At 28.2% G+C, this 18,854-nt stretch overlaps 1 protein-coding gene across 2 annotated transcripts in view; it reads right to left on the bottom strand.

Annotated features, from left to right (window-relative positions):
• Positions 1-9,001: 9,001 nt before the first annotated feature.
• Positions 9,002-18,854, bottom strand: part of LOC107453267 (U20-hexatoxin-Hi1a) — a 51,362-nt gene continuing 41,509 nt past the window's right edge. Inside the window, exons 1-3 of one of the 2 annotated variants that reach the window (XM_071186283.1) lie at positions 15,264-15,418; positions 12,876-12,989; positions 9,002-9,205 (exon numbers count right to left, since the gene is read on the bottom strand). In XM_071186283.1, coding sequence (XP_071042384.1) covers positions 9,060-9,205; positions 12,876-12,978 — 249 coding nt within the window. In that variant the 5' untranslated portion in view covers positions 12,979-12,989; positions 15,264-15,418 and the 3' untranslated portion in view covers positions 9,002-9,059. Of the gene's footprint in view, positions 9,206-12,875; positions 12,990-15,263; positions 15,419-18,854 lie in introns of those variants that run through there. The other variant, XM_071186282.1, reaches the window with a different exon arrangement.

Below are 18,854 nucleotides of genomic sequence, written 5' to 3'. Positions count from 1 at the left end.
ATATATATATATAATGATTTGAAGTTTTGCTTTAACAGCTCATGTATTGAAATAAAAGTTCAAATTAAGATTACAAAATAGCAAATTATATCATTTCAAGAATTTTTTCTTTGTCAGAATTTCTTGCGATTTATTTAGTTTCATCCAAATTATTTATTTCAACAAGTATAAATTTATCACATTTTTATGAAGAATGAAGAGTTTTAGAATACATTTTAAATCACAATTTGAAAACAAAAACTCGAGTCGAATAAATAGAGTTTTTAACTTTTTGGACATTTTGGTTTTCCTCGGACCGGTTTAGTAGTTTTGTGTCCCTTTTTGTTGACGCACCAACAGAATCCAGTTGATCCATGGCACTGAACTTGTTTGTAATTACCTTTTTTATCACAATCTGGAATGAAGTTGCCAACTATACCTGAAATGACAAAATTGCATTAATTAGTAAACTAAAATTGAGGGCAGAAACAATATTTTGTAGCATCGAATTTGGAAATAAGTTTGGAAGTTCTTAAAGTTTTAAGTTTTCATGATTCTTTTAAATTTGATTTCTCTGAATCACTTTATGTGTAAGCAATAGGATAGCTCGATCTACTTTTGTGATTTTAATTTTTATGTTAGAAAAATAAATACATTTTATTTCAACGCTTTCAATCTAAAGAGTCAACTGTTTGATTTTTTTATAAAACCACTCTAAAAAACTTTTTTCGAACTTTTGAAACATAGCGCAGCCCATCGTTTCAATTAATTAATAAAAATCAAATTTATTGAGGCCGAATAGTTGGAACAATAGAAAAAGAAGTAATAAATACATTTAAAATGCTTTTATTTTTCTGAGCTCAGTCTGTTTGTTTTAATATAAAGTAATTATTATAAATTATTAAATTTTGAGAAAAGGAAAAAAAGGGTATTGTTGGAACTATTTCATTTTTTTTAAATACATTACGAATGGCTGTTTTCTATTACTTCTGTAGTATTTCGATTTGTAACACAGAAAAAAATAGCTAAGAAAATTTATAGTAAAGGAAAATCATTGTTTTTTATTTCGCCATATAGGTTGTGTGGCCAAAATTTAAAGGGGTTCAAAATATATGTTTTCATCTGGTCAGAGCAGATGGGAAAGTTTGACTTTGACGCAGAAACCACGAAGCCATGATACCAACTTGGCAACAATGTAATGTATGTACTAATCTGGTGGTGGTTCCATATTGATTTGGCTGTTTTTTCATGGTATGGACTGAGCCGTATGGTCCAATAGCACTGATCATTGGACTGAAAATGATTCTATTCAGCTACTAGGAGACCACTTGCAGTCTTTGAGAAAAGGAAAAAAAGGGTATTGTTGAAACTATTTCATTTTTTTAAATACATTACGAATGGCTGTTTTCTATTACTTCAGTAGTATTTCGATTTGTAACACAGAAAAAATAACTAATCAAATTTATAGTAAAGGAAAATCATTGTTTTTTATTTCACCATATAGGTTGTGTGGCCAAAATTTAAAGGGGTTCAAAATATATGTTTTCAGCTGGTCAGAGCAGATGGGAAAGTTTGACTGTGACGCAGAAACCACGAAGCCATGATACCAACTTGGCAACAATGTAATGTATGTATTATTCTGGTGGTGGTTCCATATTGATTTGGCTGTTTTTTCATGGTATGGACTGAACCGTATGGTCCAATAGCACTGATCATTGGACTGAAAATGATTCCATTCAGCTACTAGGAGACCACTTGCAGTCATTCGTGGACTTCATGTACTTCTTAAGCAACAATGGGATTTTTATGGATGACGATGCACCCCGACTTAGGATATTATTTTTTCATGACAGGTTTGAAGAACATTTCGGACAAATCCAGCGAATGATTTTCCAACCTACATCTAACAACATGAATCTCATCGAACTTTTGTGGGATATAATCGAAAGGTCAGTTCTAGGACTTTCGAGATCTTGGAGATCTAATTAGGCTGCATGGCTGAATATTCTTGCAAGAGACTTCTAACTACTCGTTGAGTCCATACCACGTCGAGTTGCAACACTTTGCAGAGATAGAGGATGTCCGACACGATAATAAGAAATACCTCATGTCTTTTGACACCTCAGTGTAGTTCTCATACTTATGGAAGGATTGTGCTCTAACTTGCGTCAGAATTCTACCGGCACGGTTCTCACCAGGTTAGGACCTTGTGGTTGTTGGTAACAATAGCTGAATCTATCTGTAAGGTGCAATCACCTGAAAGTTCGACGATTCTGCATTTGTTGGGAAATCGTTTCATGTACAACCTTTGCGTTTCTCTCCCATTTTCTTTCGCAGCTCCATACGCCTGTCTATATGCTCTTTAGCGTTGAATGCTGTAGAACAGCTTTATATGACGCATTCTTTTATATTCGTACTCTCTTAGACAGAATTTTTTCTGATCAATCTGTATATTTGTAAGCCACTGAAATTAATCTTAGATTTTTAAAACAAATTCTTAAGTCCACATGTATCTTTGGCATGAGGGTTTTCAAGTACTTTATTTTAAAATTATAAAATAAAATATTTTAAAAAACTGTTAAAATGGTAAGTATATGCATAGCATGGTAAATATAATAAAATATGTACGTACCCTTTTCACTCTTTTTCAATTCTTTTTTTCGATGTTTTTCGCATTTTGTGGAGCCAACTACAACAGCAATGAGGCATAACAACAAAACCAAAATAATGATGAACTTCATTTTTATTTTCCTCTGAAAAAATAAGAATAATTTTTTTGTTGAGAAATTACGTTTATAGGAACCATATTTTGATAGAAGAAGAAATCTTCAAAGTACGAAATGCAGGGGTTGGACAAAATAATGGAAACATTTCTATACTAGCACATTTTTTTCCATATTTCTCAAGAAATAATTAGAGGATTATATTAAAACATTAGAAGTGTTTAAGTCATGCGATTTATCATACATATCAATAAAGTTTAAAGGTTTTAGAGCTTTGAAGGACCAGCAATAAAATACGTAAGAAAAAGAATGTTTTTTGAACACCCTATGCCAAACAGTATAGCGACATCATCTTTATCTTCGTGCTCTTCTGCAAATACTGCCAGCTCTGGCCCACATCCCAGTGAAACTATTTTCAAGTAAAAAAAAAAAGGAATACAAAATATTTAAATCTATAATAACAGAACTTCCTTTGAAAGAAATGCGCAAAGCAGCAGAATTTTCATAAAAAAGAATAATTGAAGCAATGAAGAAAAAAGAAAACAATGGAAACAAATATACGGCCACCGAAGCTGGCGTCTTCAGGGGGTACCAGCTCTGGAAGCCATAAAAACAAAACCTTTTCTATTGAGGGAGCCAGACAAATGTCAAAAAATAGCTCTCTTATTACCCCAAAGGTTTTGCAATAGTCCTGAAAGAAATACATAAAATCAAATCAGAAGAAAAATTTTAAACAAAATCATGAGAATATAAAAACTCACAGTAAACTAGTCAAACATCAAATTTATGAAACTAACTCAATGTAAAAGAAACATTTGAAGTAAAAGAAAACAACGCCCCCTATTAAAATGAGCAGTAGGAAGAAAAAAGGATAGGAAAGGTAGAGATTGCGTAACAGATTAATATAATGCTTAACTGGGGCTGCTCTGACAAGACTTGAATTTTGCCCATTTAAAAGAAAGAAATAATAAACTAATATTTCTCAATCGTTTTACTAGGGAAAAATTTAACATTACAGTAATTAAAAGGAAAATCATTATTTCTCAAATTTCTCAAAAAATTATTAGTTGCCTCCTGAAAACGCTCAACGTTATTGCAAATTCTTTTAATTCGAAACAATTGAGAAAAAACTAAATTTTTGAAAATTTTACTGCACAAATTAGTATTAAAATTACAGAAAAAAATAATTTTAAATTTAAAAGCCTTTTGTTTATCGAAAATACCAATTTTAATATTTTATTTTTATCAACAATATCAATTTTAAAATCTAAACATTCAACTTTCAAGCAATTCTCATTAGTTTCTCATTTCGAAACAAAATCTTTAGGATAAATACTAAAATTAAAATCATAATTATCACAATTAAATAAAATTAAATCATCAAAATATCTAAAAGCTTTAAAATCATTAAACTCAAGAAATTTAGCTTCAAAAAAATGTAAAAAAATATTAGCAAAAGCATTAGAAAAGGAATTACTTTGTGGAATTCCAATAATTTGTTTATAAAAATCCAGACCATTAAAAAGGACATTCTCATAAAGATTAAACCAACAAATATCTAACCAATAAGATTTATCAATATTTTCATTAAATAAATATTTGCCAAAAATGACACTACTAACTTCAATAATCTGTGCCTGTGGAATACTAGTGTACAGATTTTCAAAATCAAAAGTATTAATACTAGAAATTACATTATATATGCTCTTCAATAAAGTTTCTAATGGTTTTTTGTACGATTAATTTTCATGATAAAAAATTTGAAATTGCTAAGTTGTCGCAAATTTTTCATTATTGAATTTAAATAAAAGTGATTTCTTGAAATTCACAAACGATCCATATAAATGATTATTTCCTTTAAATGTCAAAGAAGCTTATAGATAATTTACTATTTATTGGTAATTAAATTAGACTTTTGCCGGATACGCCATTTACAAGTCAGGATGAGTAACCACAAAGTGTGGCTAATTAATTTTCAGGACTGGTCTAATAGCTCCTGAAAATATTAAGCGAATCACGAACCCGTTTAATACGTAACGAAATTAATTTCTATTATACTCCATACATTTACGCAACTGTCTTTTAAATCATCATTCTAAATTCTCTTTAATTCTGATCCTATTAATGTCTTTGACGTGCTTAACCTTTCGGTGGTTCATTTATTTTTCTTTTGAATTTTTTTCACAGCGTTTTATGCATTACTAACAACTCAAACTAACATTTAAGGAAACATGTATCATTTTTCAGAATTTTGTGTTTTTGTACGAATTTTATGTTTATAGCGCTTTTACATTCCACCAATTATTTATGTTATAATATTAGATAGTTACTGGCACAAAATGTAATATATATATATATGCACACAAAATAAGAAAATGTTATTACAATGAAAACAATGTTTTACTCACTTTTGCAATGGAAGCGTTGATCAATACAAATGTTACACCAAAGCAGGCGTCATGAAACAAATCTCAAGGAAGTTTGAAAACCTTCAAAACAAATGTGCTAATTCTGTTCAATCAATTGCACAATAGATGGCCAATCTTTCTAATTTTAGACCTTGTTAATTTTAAACCTACCAAAACTTTCAATATCAAAAACACTAAAATCGTTTATCAACTCGAAAACGAATCAAAAAAGTCTAAAATATAAGTTTAACTCTGATTAGCTGGAAGTACTTAGTTTTAAGAAGTAATTAATTCATTTGAATCTGTAGTGCATTCGCGGAAAAGATAGACCGAAAGTAAACAAATAGGTTTCCAGAATTTTGATCAGATTTGCCACTTTTGGATATTTTTTCCACACTTTTCCCTTTTACAGAATTATGCATTTAATATTTATATCCAACAACATGTAATCTCGTTCAAATTTCTTGTTTTGTTTAACATCTGCTCGAGTGTGAGTTTATAAGTCTTCTTTTAATAATGAAAAATAGTTTATATCTAAATAAATTAAAGCTGAAAAAGTTCGCGAAAAATCACATAATTCAACAATAACTTTCGAACGTTTTGAAATTGTTTTAAAAATAAAAATTTAAAATAAAGGGCTCTTTTAGTTTGTCAAATTTTAAATCCGAAGTTGCATACTTCAGCAAATTACAGATCGGTCGAACATGGTCCCCTACGAGTTTTACAGTTTATTAATTTTTTTAACTATTATATAAGTAATATATATGTTATTATATAAATAATAATTTTATTTTATTTCTCAGTACTTTTTGTACTGTTTTTAACACACCTTTGTAAATTCAAGTTTCTAAATTAAAGAGTTTTTTCACAGCAAAGCAAAATATAATGTTAAGTTGAACTCCCAAAGCAGCGACTGCCGTTGCGATATTTTAATATAGATATGAACGTATCATTACGATAAGTACAGTAATAACTGTTTATCAATAGTGTAAAAATGCAGAACAAACGAACAATAAATAAAAACAGAACTTTTCTTGTCCTCCCCAACCCCAGTAGTGGTTGAGAGTTCGGATGCCACGGTACGAAGAATTCCCGTGTGGTGACTAAATGGTGACTGGTGCACGTTAAATCTGTCGGGGTCACAAAGTCCTCTAAGTTCCCATAATAAATTAATAACTCTGGAATTCTCTGGTTCAGTTTACGAAGTGTGGAAGAATGAATTGACTATGATTGGGTCATCCCTGTAAAACGGGCTATGACGCGTTTGCGATTGACAAATGCGCCTTTAATATCCAGTGAGGTGGCTGCGACATGTTTAAAGTTGTTTTTGAGATGTTTTACATTATCTAGAAAATTTTGAAGTGCATAATTTATAGATTTGCCGAAGCGAAAAAAACAATTTTTTTGCCTGATAAAATGTTGTATTTTTCTATGTAATAGTTAATTCTCTTGATAATAAGTTTTTCTAGAAATTTGTCTAAACAAGGGAGTAGTGTAATTGGCCTGTATGATGATAATAGTTTTGGTTTTTTATTAGTTTTCAGAAATAGCAGAACTTGCCCTTCTTCAAAATGATCTGGAAAGCAATTGAGTGAGAGGTACTTGTTGAAATATTTTAGAATTAGATTACCAAAAAATAGAAAAAGTTTTTTGACTTATGTTATCAATACCGTCAATGACAGGGGCTTTATTATTATTTAGAGTTTTAATTAAATTAACTAATTCATTGTATGTAAAAGGTGGGTTAAGATTAGAATTTGGTTAATGGAAATTGTCTATTGGGATTATGTTATCGTCCGGGAAAAGATTCTCTAAGATATGTGAACCTTCTTTTATAGGTGAGTTAGTGTTATATATATCTATAAATATGGAGGGATGAGGATTTGTCTTAAAAGATGTTTTATAGTGCTTTTCAAATGTATTGTTGGTGTTTTCACATAAAAATTTCCAACTATTATATTCAGCTTTGAGAATTTCTTTTTTAAAATGGGCTCTTTTAAGTTTATAGATGATTTTGTATTTGTTAATTTCATCTTCTATTTTTGAACGTTGGTATCTTTTCCTAGTCGCTTTCAGTTCTTTTTGGAGTATCAACAATTTATTATTCCATCGTGTGGGATTTGATTGCTTGCTAAATGCTTTCATTTTATACGAAAGCTTACAAGAATTAAAAATTTTATAGATTAAGTCGTCTGTGAAATCGTTTAGTTGAAATGGGGTGACTATGTTATCCAAATTAATATTTAATTCATTATGAAATTTTGAAAATTTTTTCTTAAATTTGCTATGATTACCGTATTTTGTTTTAAATCTCATAAGGGATGAGAAAGAAAAAGAATTGTTTAGTTGGATTTTAATGTATTTATGATTAGAGTTTGTTTCTGTGACCAAAACTTCCCAATTCGAATAGTTGAGGAGCTCCTGACTATTTGTTAGCTTTAAATCTGAAAAGGAGGAAATATCGAGTACCGTCAAATGGGGTGACTTTGTGCAACGAGGGGTGACTGGTTTTAAATGCAGAACTATAACATATTTTTGTAAGACGAAACGCTTTCTTCACGTTCTCAACTGATTTTTTAAAACCTAATAAAATATTACTTAAACTTTTTTTAAAGTCTTCTAATGGAAAAATGATCAAACGTGCTTTCTTTATATTCTGAAACTGATTTATTTTAAACTTAATAAAATATTACTTAAATTTTTTTAGCGTAGCTCATCTTTCGGATAAATGATCAAACGTGCTTTCTTTATATTCTGAAACTGATTTTTTTAAACTTAATAAAATATTACTTAATTTTTTTTAGCGTAGATCAACTTTCAATTAAATGATCAAACGTGCTTTCTTTATATTCTGAAACTGATTTATTTTAAACTTAATAAAATATTACTTAAATTTTTTTAGCGTAGCTCATCTTTCGGATAAATGATCAAACGTGCTTTCTTTATATTCTGAAACTGATTTTTTTAAACTTAATTAAATATTACTTAAATTTTTTTAGCGTAGCTCATCTTTCGGATAAATGATCAAACGTGCCTTCTTTATATTCTGAAACTGATTTTTTTCAAACTTAATAAAATATTACTTAAATTCTTTTAGCGTAGCTCATCTTTCGGATAAATGATCAAACGTGCTTTCATTATATTCTGAAACTGATTTATTTTAAACTTAATAAAATATTACTTAAATTTCTTTAGCGTAGCTCATCTTTCGGATAAATGATCAAACGTGCTTTCTTTATATTCTGAAACTGATTTTTTTAAACTTAATAAAATATTACTTAATTTTTTTTAGCGTAGATCAACTTTCAATTAAATGATCAAACGTGCTTTCTTTATATTCTGAAACTGATTTATTTTAAACTTAATAAAATATTACTTAAATTTTTTTAGCGTAGCTCATCTTTCGGATAAATGATCAAACATGCTTTCTTTATATTCTGAAACTGATTTTTTTAAACTTAATAAAATATTACTTACATTTTTTTAGCGTAGCTCAACTTTCGGATAAATGATCAAACGTGCTTTCTTTATATTCTGAAACTGATTTATTTTAAACTTAATAAAATATTACTCAAATTTTTTTAGCGTAGCTCATCTTTCGGATAAATGATCAAACGTGCTTTTTTTTATATTCTGAAACTGATTTTTTTAAAACTTAATAAAATATTACTTAAATATTTTTAGCGCAGCTCATCTTTCGGATAAATGATGAAACGTGCTTTCTTTATATTCTGAAACTGATTTTCCTAAACTTATTACGGTATTACTTAAATTTCATTTTAGCGTAGCTCTTCTGTTGAGTAAGCGTTCTGAGCAGCGTCATTTAATTTCGTTATTAGTTTTATAAAAAAATATTGTTTGGATACTTTTAAAGTAGTTATTCATTCACCATTCTTTTAAATTTTTGATATATTCTTTATTGAAATTAAACTGTTTATTTTAACGATTTCTAACAGTTTGGTTTTCCTCGGGCAGATTTGGTGAGTTGGTTTCCATCTTTGTCAGCGCACCAGCAGTATCCAGTTGATCCGTGGCACTGTACTTGGCTGTAGCTACCATCTGCATCACATTTCGGAATGAAGTTGCCAACAACGTCTGAAATTTTTTTTAAATTAATGTTTATATAAAATTAAAATTTCTTGGTAAAAAAACTTTTTAAACATGAAATTTAGATAATTCCTAGTATTGAAATATTATTATTGTGGATTTCAAAATATTAATATTGTATATTTTAAATTAAAAATATTTATCATAAGCAATATTGATTCATTTCTGAGAAATTCACAGGGATTATCTATGGTAATTTTTTTTACTGAACAATCATAATGTTTTTATTTTATTTAAAAAATATTTACCAAGTAAGTAAGGTTAATGTAGCATGTGAAAAATGAAAAGTTACAACCCATGAAGTTTTTGTCTGCATTTAAAATCAATACGGGTTATAAATGGCAGGGTGACGTAAATTTTATAAATGCGAATTTTTTTTTTATTGACGAATTGGAATTTTCTGCTGTTTGTAATAAACATAAAGCTAATATGGCTCATTCAATGTGATAAAAACATTATCTTGATCGTTATACTAAAAAAAAAAGATGCATACGAAAAATCTAAATTCTTATTATTCTTACGATACTTTTGTAATTTATATATGCCATTCAATTATATAATATTTCGTATTGTAATTATAATTGAATCGAATAATCCTAAGGAAATTCAATCCTAATATGCTATTCTATTAAATGAGCTTTCGTGTTGTAATTATAATTGAATCAATCTTAAGAAAACTCAATCCTAATATGCCATTCCATTATATGAGCGTATATATTTTATTTATAATTGAATTGTATAATCTTAAGAAACTCAATCAGAAAATGTATTTGAAAAAAGAAAAACTTCATTAAATTCGGACAAAAGTATAAGACAATAAAATTGGTCTTATTGTGTAAATACATAAGAACAGCACGCCTGTCCCTATTCTTAAATTTTTGCCTGTTCTTTAGGATATTTTCATCTTTAAGATATTTTCTTCTTGATATGAAGCGTCGAATTCAAGTGCTCAAAACATGCCAATATTTCTTTTTTTTCAATCATGAATCAAATAAAAAAATTTTTTAATTTTCAAATTTGTAATTAAAATTTCTGCATTAGTTAAAATAAATTCATGATTTATTTAATTTTCTTAAAAAAAGGGATTTTATACGAGTCATTTTGGATGTAGTTTAAGGTATGATAATATAACGGAAATGTCGAAATTCCAACTTTTAGTATTTGGCTTTAAGTCTCTATTCTAATTTTTTTTTTCCATTTTACTGCCAATAGTTTAGTTTGAAATAAATAGTTTCAATTTGGAATCAAATAAAAACTTATTTAATACTTTAGCAACGCCATGTTTGTTTTATAACATTTTAAAAATTGTTTACGTATTTATCTAAAAAAACTATTGGTTTTAACTGACTGGTATTATACTCCAATTTAAATAAATAAACTTTAATAACGTAGGATGTCTAAATTCAAGAAAATATGGTGGTCCCTTTATTAAGAGTATGCCATATTATATTGGGGTTTAATAATTGATTTTGGTTTACTTCAAATTAAATTAAATAATTCAATTCTGTAGAATATCTAAATTCATGTAAATATTATAGAACCATAATGAGGAGTTACTCCCATGATACATTTTTTTACTTCATTTGTAAAAATGGAATGGGCTGTGGTTTACGAACAGCCACCCTCTATGAATGCAGGTAAGAAGTGTAGACTTTAAAATTATGAAAGGATGTATGAATGAAGGATAAAGTATATGAACGGCTTTCTACCCATATGTGCAGGCTCGGCTCTAATTTATAAATAAGTCACCCTATGTAAGATGGGATGGCAATTGAATGGTTTATTCCTTATTTAAGTTTGTTATTTAAACTACAACGATTGCCAATTTTAAATGTCTTTTTTTAATTAAATTTTAAAAAAATTATTTCCTTATTTAGTATTTTTGATTACATTTTTCTTCCTATTAGGAGTTTTGTTAAATAGTTTTTTCCAAATAATTTTTGTAACTAGATTTCCAAATAATGTTTATAATTAGATTTTTCTCATAGATGGCAGCACTTGCTTCATTTTTTTCCGACCAAATATATTTCTAATATTATTTTGTACGATTCGAGCTATAATCACAACTTTTATTTTCTTCTTCGCGAAATTTATAACTGCAATTTAGTATTTCTACTTTTAAACCATTTCTGACTTTGCTACACTCCGGTAAAATTGGTTTCCGCTTTCTTTTATTTAATACTCTTTTTCAACTGAATTTTTATTTTTAGCCATTTAGTGACATTATGAAGAATAATTTTTATCATAGAATAATTATTCTTTTTTCAGAAATATCTCATTTATTTATAGTGAAGAATATGCCCTGATGAAGACCTTAACTTTTTTTCATTAAAAGTTTTTCTGTTTCTTATTATTTTCTTCTTATTTGTGTTTATATATATATTTACTGGGGAAAATCCTTTTCATACCTCAATTTTAATAAAATTAAACAATAGCGTATGCAATCTAAATTCACGTAAAAAAAGAGAGGTGAAAACTTTATTAATAGTATGTTATATGAATATTATACAAAGAAAAATACAATGTACAAAGAAATAAGTGTTGGAAGTGCTGTTAATAACTTTAAAGCATACAAACGTTAACGACAATCTTATTCTCATAAGAAATTAAATATTAAATATTGAACGGAAAGAAATCTTGAAATAAACTTAGAACTATTGTAAAAAGACGACTACAGTAATTGAAGTCGGACATCATAACAAATTGTCAGTTACGAGAAATTTAAATTACGGAGCATTTCTGATTTAAATTTTATAAAATTCATAGAAATTTTCAGTATAATTGTAGATTTTTATATTTCGATAAAGTTCAAGCTTTACTGTTCAACATTTTATACTTAATTTTGGCATAAAATTTAATTCAATATTTTAAATACTAGTAATACTCATAAAATTAAGGTCTCGAAAGGATTCTTATAACAATGGATAAATAGTGATGATTTCTTAAAGGAAAGACATGAGAAAAATATTCGGTAAAAAAATTACTCAAAATTGCAATAACGTTTGAACAAATTAAAATTAAAAACAAAACTCGTGTTAACATTATGAAAAAGGTCTTTCAGCCAGACAAATTTTAATTTATTAGCATTTTTACAGGATATACAGTGGCTCGCATTGTATTTTTTGCAAGTTTAACAGATTCTCGAGCAAAATATATAATGTTATAGTATTTTATTTATTATATCGTACGTCCTGTACATTTCTTACATACTCACGTAAATTTATTCTCATAAATTATTTATTTAAAATTTTTCAATATTCCTTTTATTCTCGTAAATTTATATATCCGCATTTAATTTGTCATATTTATTCGTATTTTTAAATTAGAAGATATTGAATCTAATAATAATTCATGCAAAGTGAATTAAATTAGTTCGGATTATGTATAAAGTTTTAATGTTGATACTAAAAAAACATCCCTATAAGAATATTTTTTTAAAAAAATTTCTAATTAAATTAAATTAAATTTTTGTTCTTATTTTCCGGCTTTGGATTACTCGGTGAAGCTTTTAAACAGTTAAGACAGCCGAACAAACCTCTTCAAAGGAATGTGCCAAAAATTTATTTGTTTTTGATTCCTGGAAAGAATTAAGACATCAACAATTCCCTTTTTCTTCGCCAAATTTGAATGTAATATTTTTAGTAAATATAAATCTTACTTTTAGCCTGTTCTTGTTGTCTTTGCAATTGGCATGCAGTTTGGGCTCCAATTACCATAGCAACGAGGCAGGAGAATAAAGCCAATACAGCGAAAACCTTCATGATTTATATTTCTGGAAAAAACATGTTCTGTATTATATAATGAAACAATTTTGAAATATTGAAGTAAAGTCTATATTTTAAACAAACTTTACTTCATAAATGTTTATATAAGAATTTTTTAATCAATCATATAAAAATTAGAGAAAGACATATTCTCTGTTCAATCATATTTGATAATCAATATACAAGGGATTCTGTTCACTGAAAAAGTATAGTAAAAGCTACAAAATTTCGTTAATAATTAACGTATTTCTTGCTCTATGGGAACACCAAAAAATTTGGTAATTTTTACCGAAGTGGTTAGGAGTTCCGTAAAATAAACAGTGAAATATACTTTTAAAATACATAATAGAATTTGGTAAATTCAGTAATTTTATCATGATACCTTAAATCATGGTATAAGGCCTATTGTTCGGTTAAATTTGCTTTACAGTTTTGTATTTTTTACTGAATATGTGTTAATAAAAGCTATAATTTCGAAAACCAAAGTTTTCGGTAAACCATTACCATACGAACAGAAAACATTATTAAATAAATAATTTAAATACCATCTATTTTGGTTTTAATACCAGAATTTTGATTTTTCTTCTTACCAGAAATGTCCTTACCTTTTGTTAATAACAGAATATTTTTCTACGTGTAATGATTGCCCTTATATTTGCAGAATCCCTTTTAATAATAAAGTATACACATTAGGGGTTGCAAAGTAATGCTTGATAGAGGAAAATAAGAAAAAAGAACAGAAGAATCGAAATCTACCAAATAACTAAGTAGGAAGATGGAACTGAAAAATTTTAAAACTTGTTTGATTGCCGGAGAAATTGATGGGAGTTGAAGGGTGGTTATTAGAAACATCTCCAGGTTTTATTAGTCAATGACGCTGGTTTTCATGTTTATCCGACGTAGAAGTTAGTCACCATTCATAGATAAACTATTTGTACGAATTTTATTGCAAGAAAAAAATTTGCAGGATGTTCCGCAATGACCACCATTAATATATAATCTTAAAATCCTTCTAAGGACTTGAGTAATAAAATTACATATATGAAAAAACTAACTTTTTAGAGAGAGAAAAATTAAAATGCCCTTTAAATGTGTCGGATCACTAGCGAGAAAGGTGGGCCGAAAGGATCGATCTTCTGTCTAATTCCTCCGAAAATCAAGCAGGTTTGGATGACCTTTCTGACCCATGACCTTTCTGACTAGGAATACAGCACATTCATATATCTTTTTCTCACCTCAGCTCAAATATTATTTACTAATTGGAATATAATTTTTTTGCTTAAGATTTGAAATATATATACTAAGTGCAACTACTATAAAACCCACCGTAAGTGTCAATAACTACAGTTTTACTTGTGCTATATATTCTTTTTCAAATAATTTGTTCTTCTAGGGTTAAAAGAAAAAAGAACAGAAATTCCATTAAAAATTGATTTAGAGATAAGCTTAAAAACAAAGGTATTCATCTCTTTGAAGTATTATAATTCATACAATTCGAAATAATTCATGCAAATTACAAATGTAATATAATTCATACAGTAAAAAGCACTTGTATATAAGATTTTACTAAATTTTATTTTTGAATCAAAACGAGAAACCTATACGGGATGTTAAAATTTGATAAAAACATTTACATACTGTGACATAGAAAAAATGAAGTCACGAATGCTAAGAGTGGCGGTTTTAGGGACAGTGAATAACATAAAAAAAAAAGATAGCTAGCAGATATTATGAACAAAAACGATTACAATTTCTTTAACATGCAGTGCGATTATAAAATAATTTTGCCATGACGCTATGGTAATCTTACCATTTAAGTGAACGGAATAAAATTTTGTGAATGAGTATTATGATCTATGTGCTCAAGAATGATGCTTAAAACGATTGCAGTTACAGTGACAAAATTTGGAAATTTCCAAACGATAGCACCCACTTTTTTTTAATCGAAATGTAATCTGTATAGTAAGAAACCTAACGATATTTTTAACAAAACTGAGCGATATTTTTAACAAAAAAAAATTTTAGGCTTTTGCCAGGAAATGTCTTTACAAAACAAATGTCTTTACAAACTTTACAAAACACCAAAATTCTTTTTTCTGTGTAGAGATGCTATTTTTCATAAATCTGTGTGCATACAACGTATTCTAATTTAAATTTTAACAAATAGTAATTTAAGTTTGCTCATCATCAATAATTTGTATGCTTAAATTTTGATAAAAATAGTTAAGCTTTATCAAATATTTTAATATAGGGTAAATATTCAATATAATATAGAGACTTACCAAAATACACTCTAAAACGTTGTAAAAGATCTTTAGATTCTGCTTGAAATGCGATGTGAATAGAAACTTTTCTGAAACTTTATATATTCACTGAAATATTTATAATTTGTCGTTTTAAATGCTAATAAAAATATTATTATTACATAGAATAGTCATTATTCTTTTACTAGCTTAACTTTTATCATATTGTTTTTATTAGTTTCTGTAAGACTTAGGAATGTACTTTTCCTTGTTTATTCAACTGATTGACTCATAAGAAATATTAATCATTTTGATTTATTAACGTTTGTAAAGAAAATTTATCTAGCTGCTTAGTTTTTTTTTTACTACAGCAACGAATTATTTTCCCACAATAGAATTTGATTTTTTGTATAAAGACTATTTATGATTTCATTTATTTCAATTGAGAGATATTAATTGAGATATTAATTAATGATATTGAAAACTTATTCAAAATTTTATGATTTTAAAATTAAATGAAGGGTTAGTCAGACAGTATTGTATTGTGTATCAATGTATGTGTTGTATATCACAGTATTGTATTGTGTATCAGACAAATGTATTGTGTATCAAGGTATTTTTTTCTAAAATTTTAATTACCGTAAAGAACTAGCCATAAATTTAAACTTCTATGCTTATTTATAAATTCTGTGATTCTAAATTCAAAGAGAAATGGTCAAATGCACCGTGCATCAATGTATTTTTTTTCTAAAATTTTAATTACCGCGAAGAACTGGCCATAAATTTGAACTTCTTTGCTTAATTATAAATTCTGTGATTCTAAATTCAATGAGAATTGATCAAATGTACTGTGTATCAATGTATTTTTTATTCTAAAATTTTAATTACCGTAAAGAACTGGCCATAAATTTGAACTTCTTTGCTTAATTATAAATTCTGTGATTCTGAATTCAATGAGAATTGATCAAATGTACTGTGTATCGATGTATTTTTTATTCTAAAATTTTAATTACCGTAAAGAACTAGCCATAAATTCGAACTTCTTTGCTTATTTATAAATTCTGTGATTCTAAACTTATTGAGAATCGATCAAATGTACCGTGTATCAATGTATTTTTTCTATAATTTTAATTACCGTAAAGAACTAGCCATAAATTCGAACTTCTTTGCTTATTTATAAATTCTGTGATTATGAAAGCAACTAAACTCGTTAAGAAATGTTAAAAAGTGCTGAGCATCAATGCATTTTTTTTCTAAAATTTTTATTCACTGTTAAGAACTAGCAGTAAACTCCTTGAACTTCTGTACTTATTTATAAATTGTCTGTTTATAAATACAAATAAACTCGATGAGAAATAATCAAATGTACTGTGAATTAATGTATTTTTAAAAAAAAATAATTTAATTACTGTTAATACTAGCCTTAAACTTGAACTTATGTCCTCATTTATAATTTCTGTGTTGATAAACACAAATAAAGTCGATGAGAATTAATCTAATGTACAAATGCACAAGAAAAAACAGCTTCTTTTATCTGACTCTCCTCTCGGCCCCACGTAACTTTTACTGTTACTCACATTCATATTAACAAAGACCTCTTCATTGATATTTGAAGTTATTCATAGATAGGGATAAGTGGGAGCTGTGATGGCCCAGGGTATAGAGCATTAGCCTTCTAATGTCGTGGACCGGGTTCGAATCCCAGCAATGGATGGCCGATACAAATTCCGCATTCAGCTTGTACCGACCACAGTGCTGACGTAAAATATCTTCACTGCTAAACGGATCATGTGTCAGACTCCCCTTGCCGTCAAGTTAACCACGGGAGGTTCCCGTGGTCTTCCTCTCAATGAAACGCAAATGCGAGTTAATTCCATCAAAAAGTCCTCCACGAAGGCAAAATATCACTCAATACTTGATCCAGGATTTCCCCTGTCTTCTGGATTGGGCATGAAATTACAAGGCTATGGAGTTGAACATTAGCAGTAGTAAACAAAAATAATTGGGACGGCTGTTCAACGACAGTTGTAAAATAAAAAAAAGGTCATGAATAGGAAAATAGCTTCCCATTGCCATTAACAAATTTATTTTCCACAGCCTTATGAAGTATTAAGCAGGATGTTCCACAGTCACCATCCTTAATGGATATTTTTAGTCCTCCATTATGCGTATTTTTAGATTGTTTACCACCGTAAATCAACTGGTCCGTCTTTTTAAATAAGTAGGTTTTCAAGTATTCTGTGATTTAAATTCGTACAATCAAGTATCAAGGCAATATGTAAGCATATTAAGCTCTTAATCCCCAAGTGAGGAGTGGATTTAATTTTCGTCCTTCACGTACTCGTATGGTATAGAGGAAATGATGAATTTGTTATTAAAATGCTAAGTACAATATATGCTAACACTAAAAAATGAAAGAAAAAGGGAAAAAAATAAGCTAGTTATCTAAATAGCACTTTTGATGGATAATAAATTAAATTAGCAGCTTTGTAAAAATCAAACTGGGTACTTACTTACTATCATATATGGCAGTACTTTTACTTTCGTTACTTGTACTTCCGGTACAAGTAAAAAGTACGTTCTTTTACTTGTACTTCGTTACTTTTTAAATTTAATACTTTTACTTGTACTTTCGTTACTATTTTAGGGAAAAAGTACAAGTATTTGTAACGGAAGTGTCGAATGGAATCGTTACTTTTTTCTAAAACTCGGTAAGCTTTCTAAAAAAAAAAATTAATTAAAAAAAATGTTTATGTTTCTTTAATTTATAAAACTAATGTACAATATATATGCAGTCACAGCTAACTTCGTGTTTAAATACCTTGACCTTGAAAAATTGTCAAAGCTCTTTTAATTGGTTGGAAGAAAAAGCTAGGGAGGAGGCTACAAAAAAATTGGAAAGAATTGTCAAGCGCTGAATACCCTGCTATAACTAATAACGTAACAGAAATAAAACCCAGGGATTTTAAATTTTCTAAAGCTGAGAACATCATGCCAATCACCAGCGACAGACGAATTTATAGCATACATGAACTCAAATGTCGAAACGGAAAGCATATTAATTTTGAATCGATATCCAATCGCAAGAAAATTATATGTGAAATATATTACTGCAGTACCTTCTAGTGCTCCCGTGGAGCGCTTATTCAGCGTGGCTAAGCACGTTCTGAGAAATTCTCGCAGCAGACTCAGTGACACCACTTTCGAAATGCAATTATTTTGCAAAGTGAATAAAAATATTAATTAGCAAGTCATTTTCATTTATTTTCAAGTTTTATGCATTTATTTAATACATTTTAAATAAAAAATGTTGGATTTTGATATTACGTTTTTCAATTTTCTTTTTGAACTCACTAATACATTTTTGTCTTAATACATTTTTTACTAAGTACATTTTTACCTAGTACATTTTTTACTAAAATTATGTTTATGCCCGACCTTGGCAAACAACACCCAGTCAAATCTCTAAGAACTTCCGAACTATTTGTGCAATTGAAAACTATTATAATTACTATTTTAACTCTTGAAAACTCGAAGGTATTAATTTAGCCGCTGATACTAAAATTCGTTTACAAATTTTAATTATTCCGTTAGGCAGAAATGTTCGGAAAATTATTTTTAGTGTGTGTG

The sequence above is a fragment of the Parasteatoda tepidariorum genome, chromosome 10 (genome assembly GCF_043381705.1).
Source record: "Parasteatoda tepidariorum isolate YZ-2023 chromosome 10, CAS_Ptep_4.0, whole genome shotgun sequence".
Lineage (NCBI taxonomy): Eukaryota > Metazoa > Arthropoda > Arachnida > Araneae > Theridiidae > Parasteatoda > Parasteatoda tepidariorum.
Note: the sequence above shows the minus strand (reverse complement) of the source record. Positions and strands in the feature narration are given on the sequence as shown.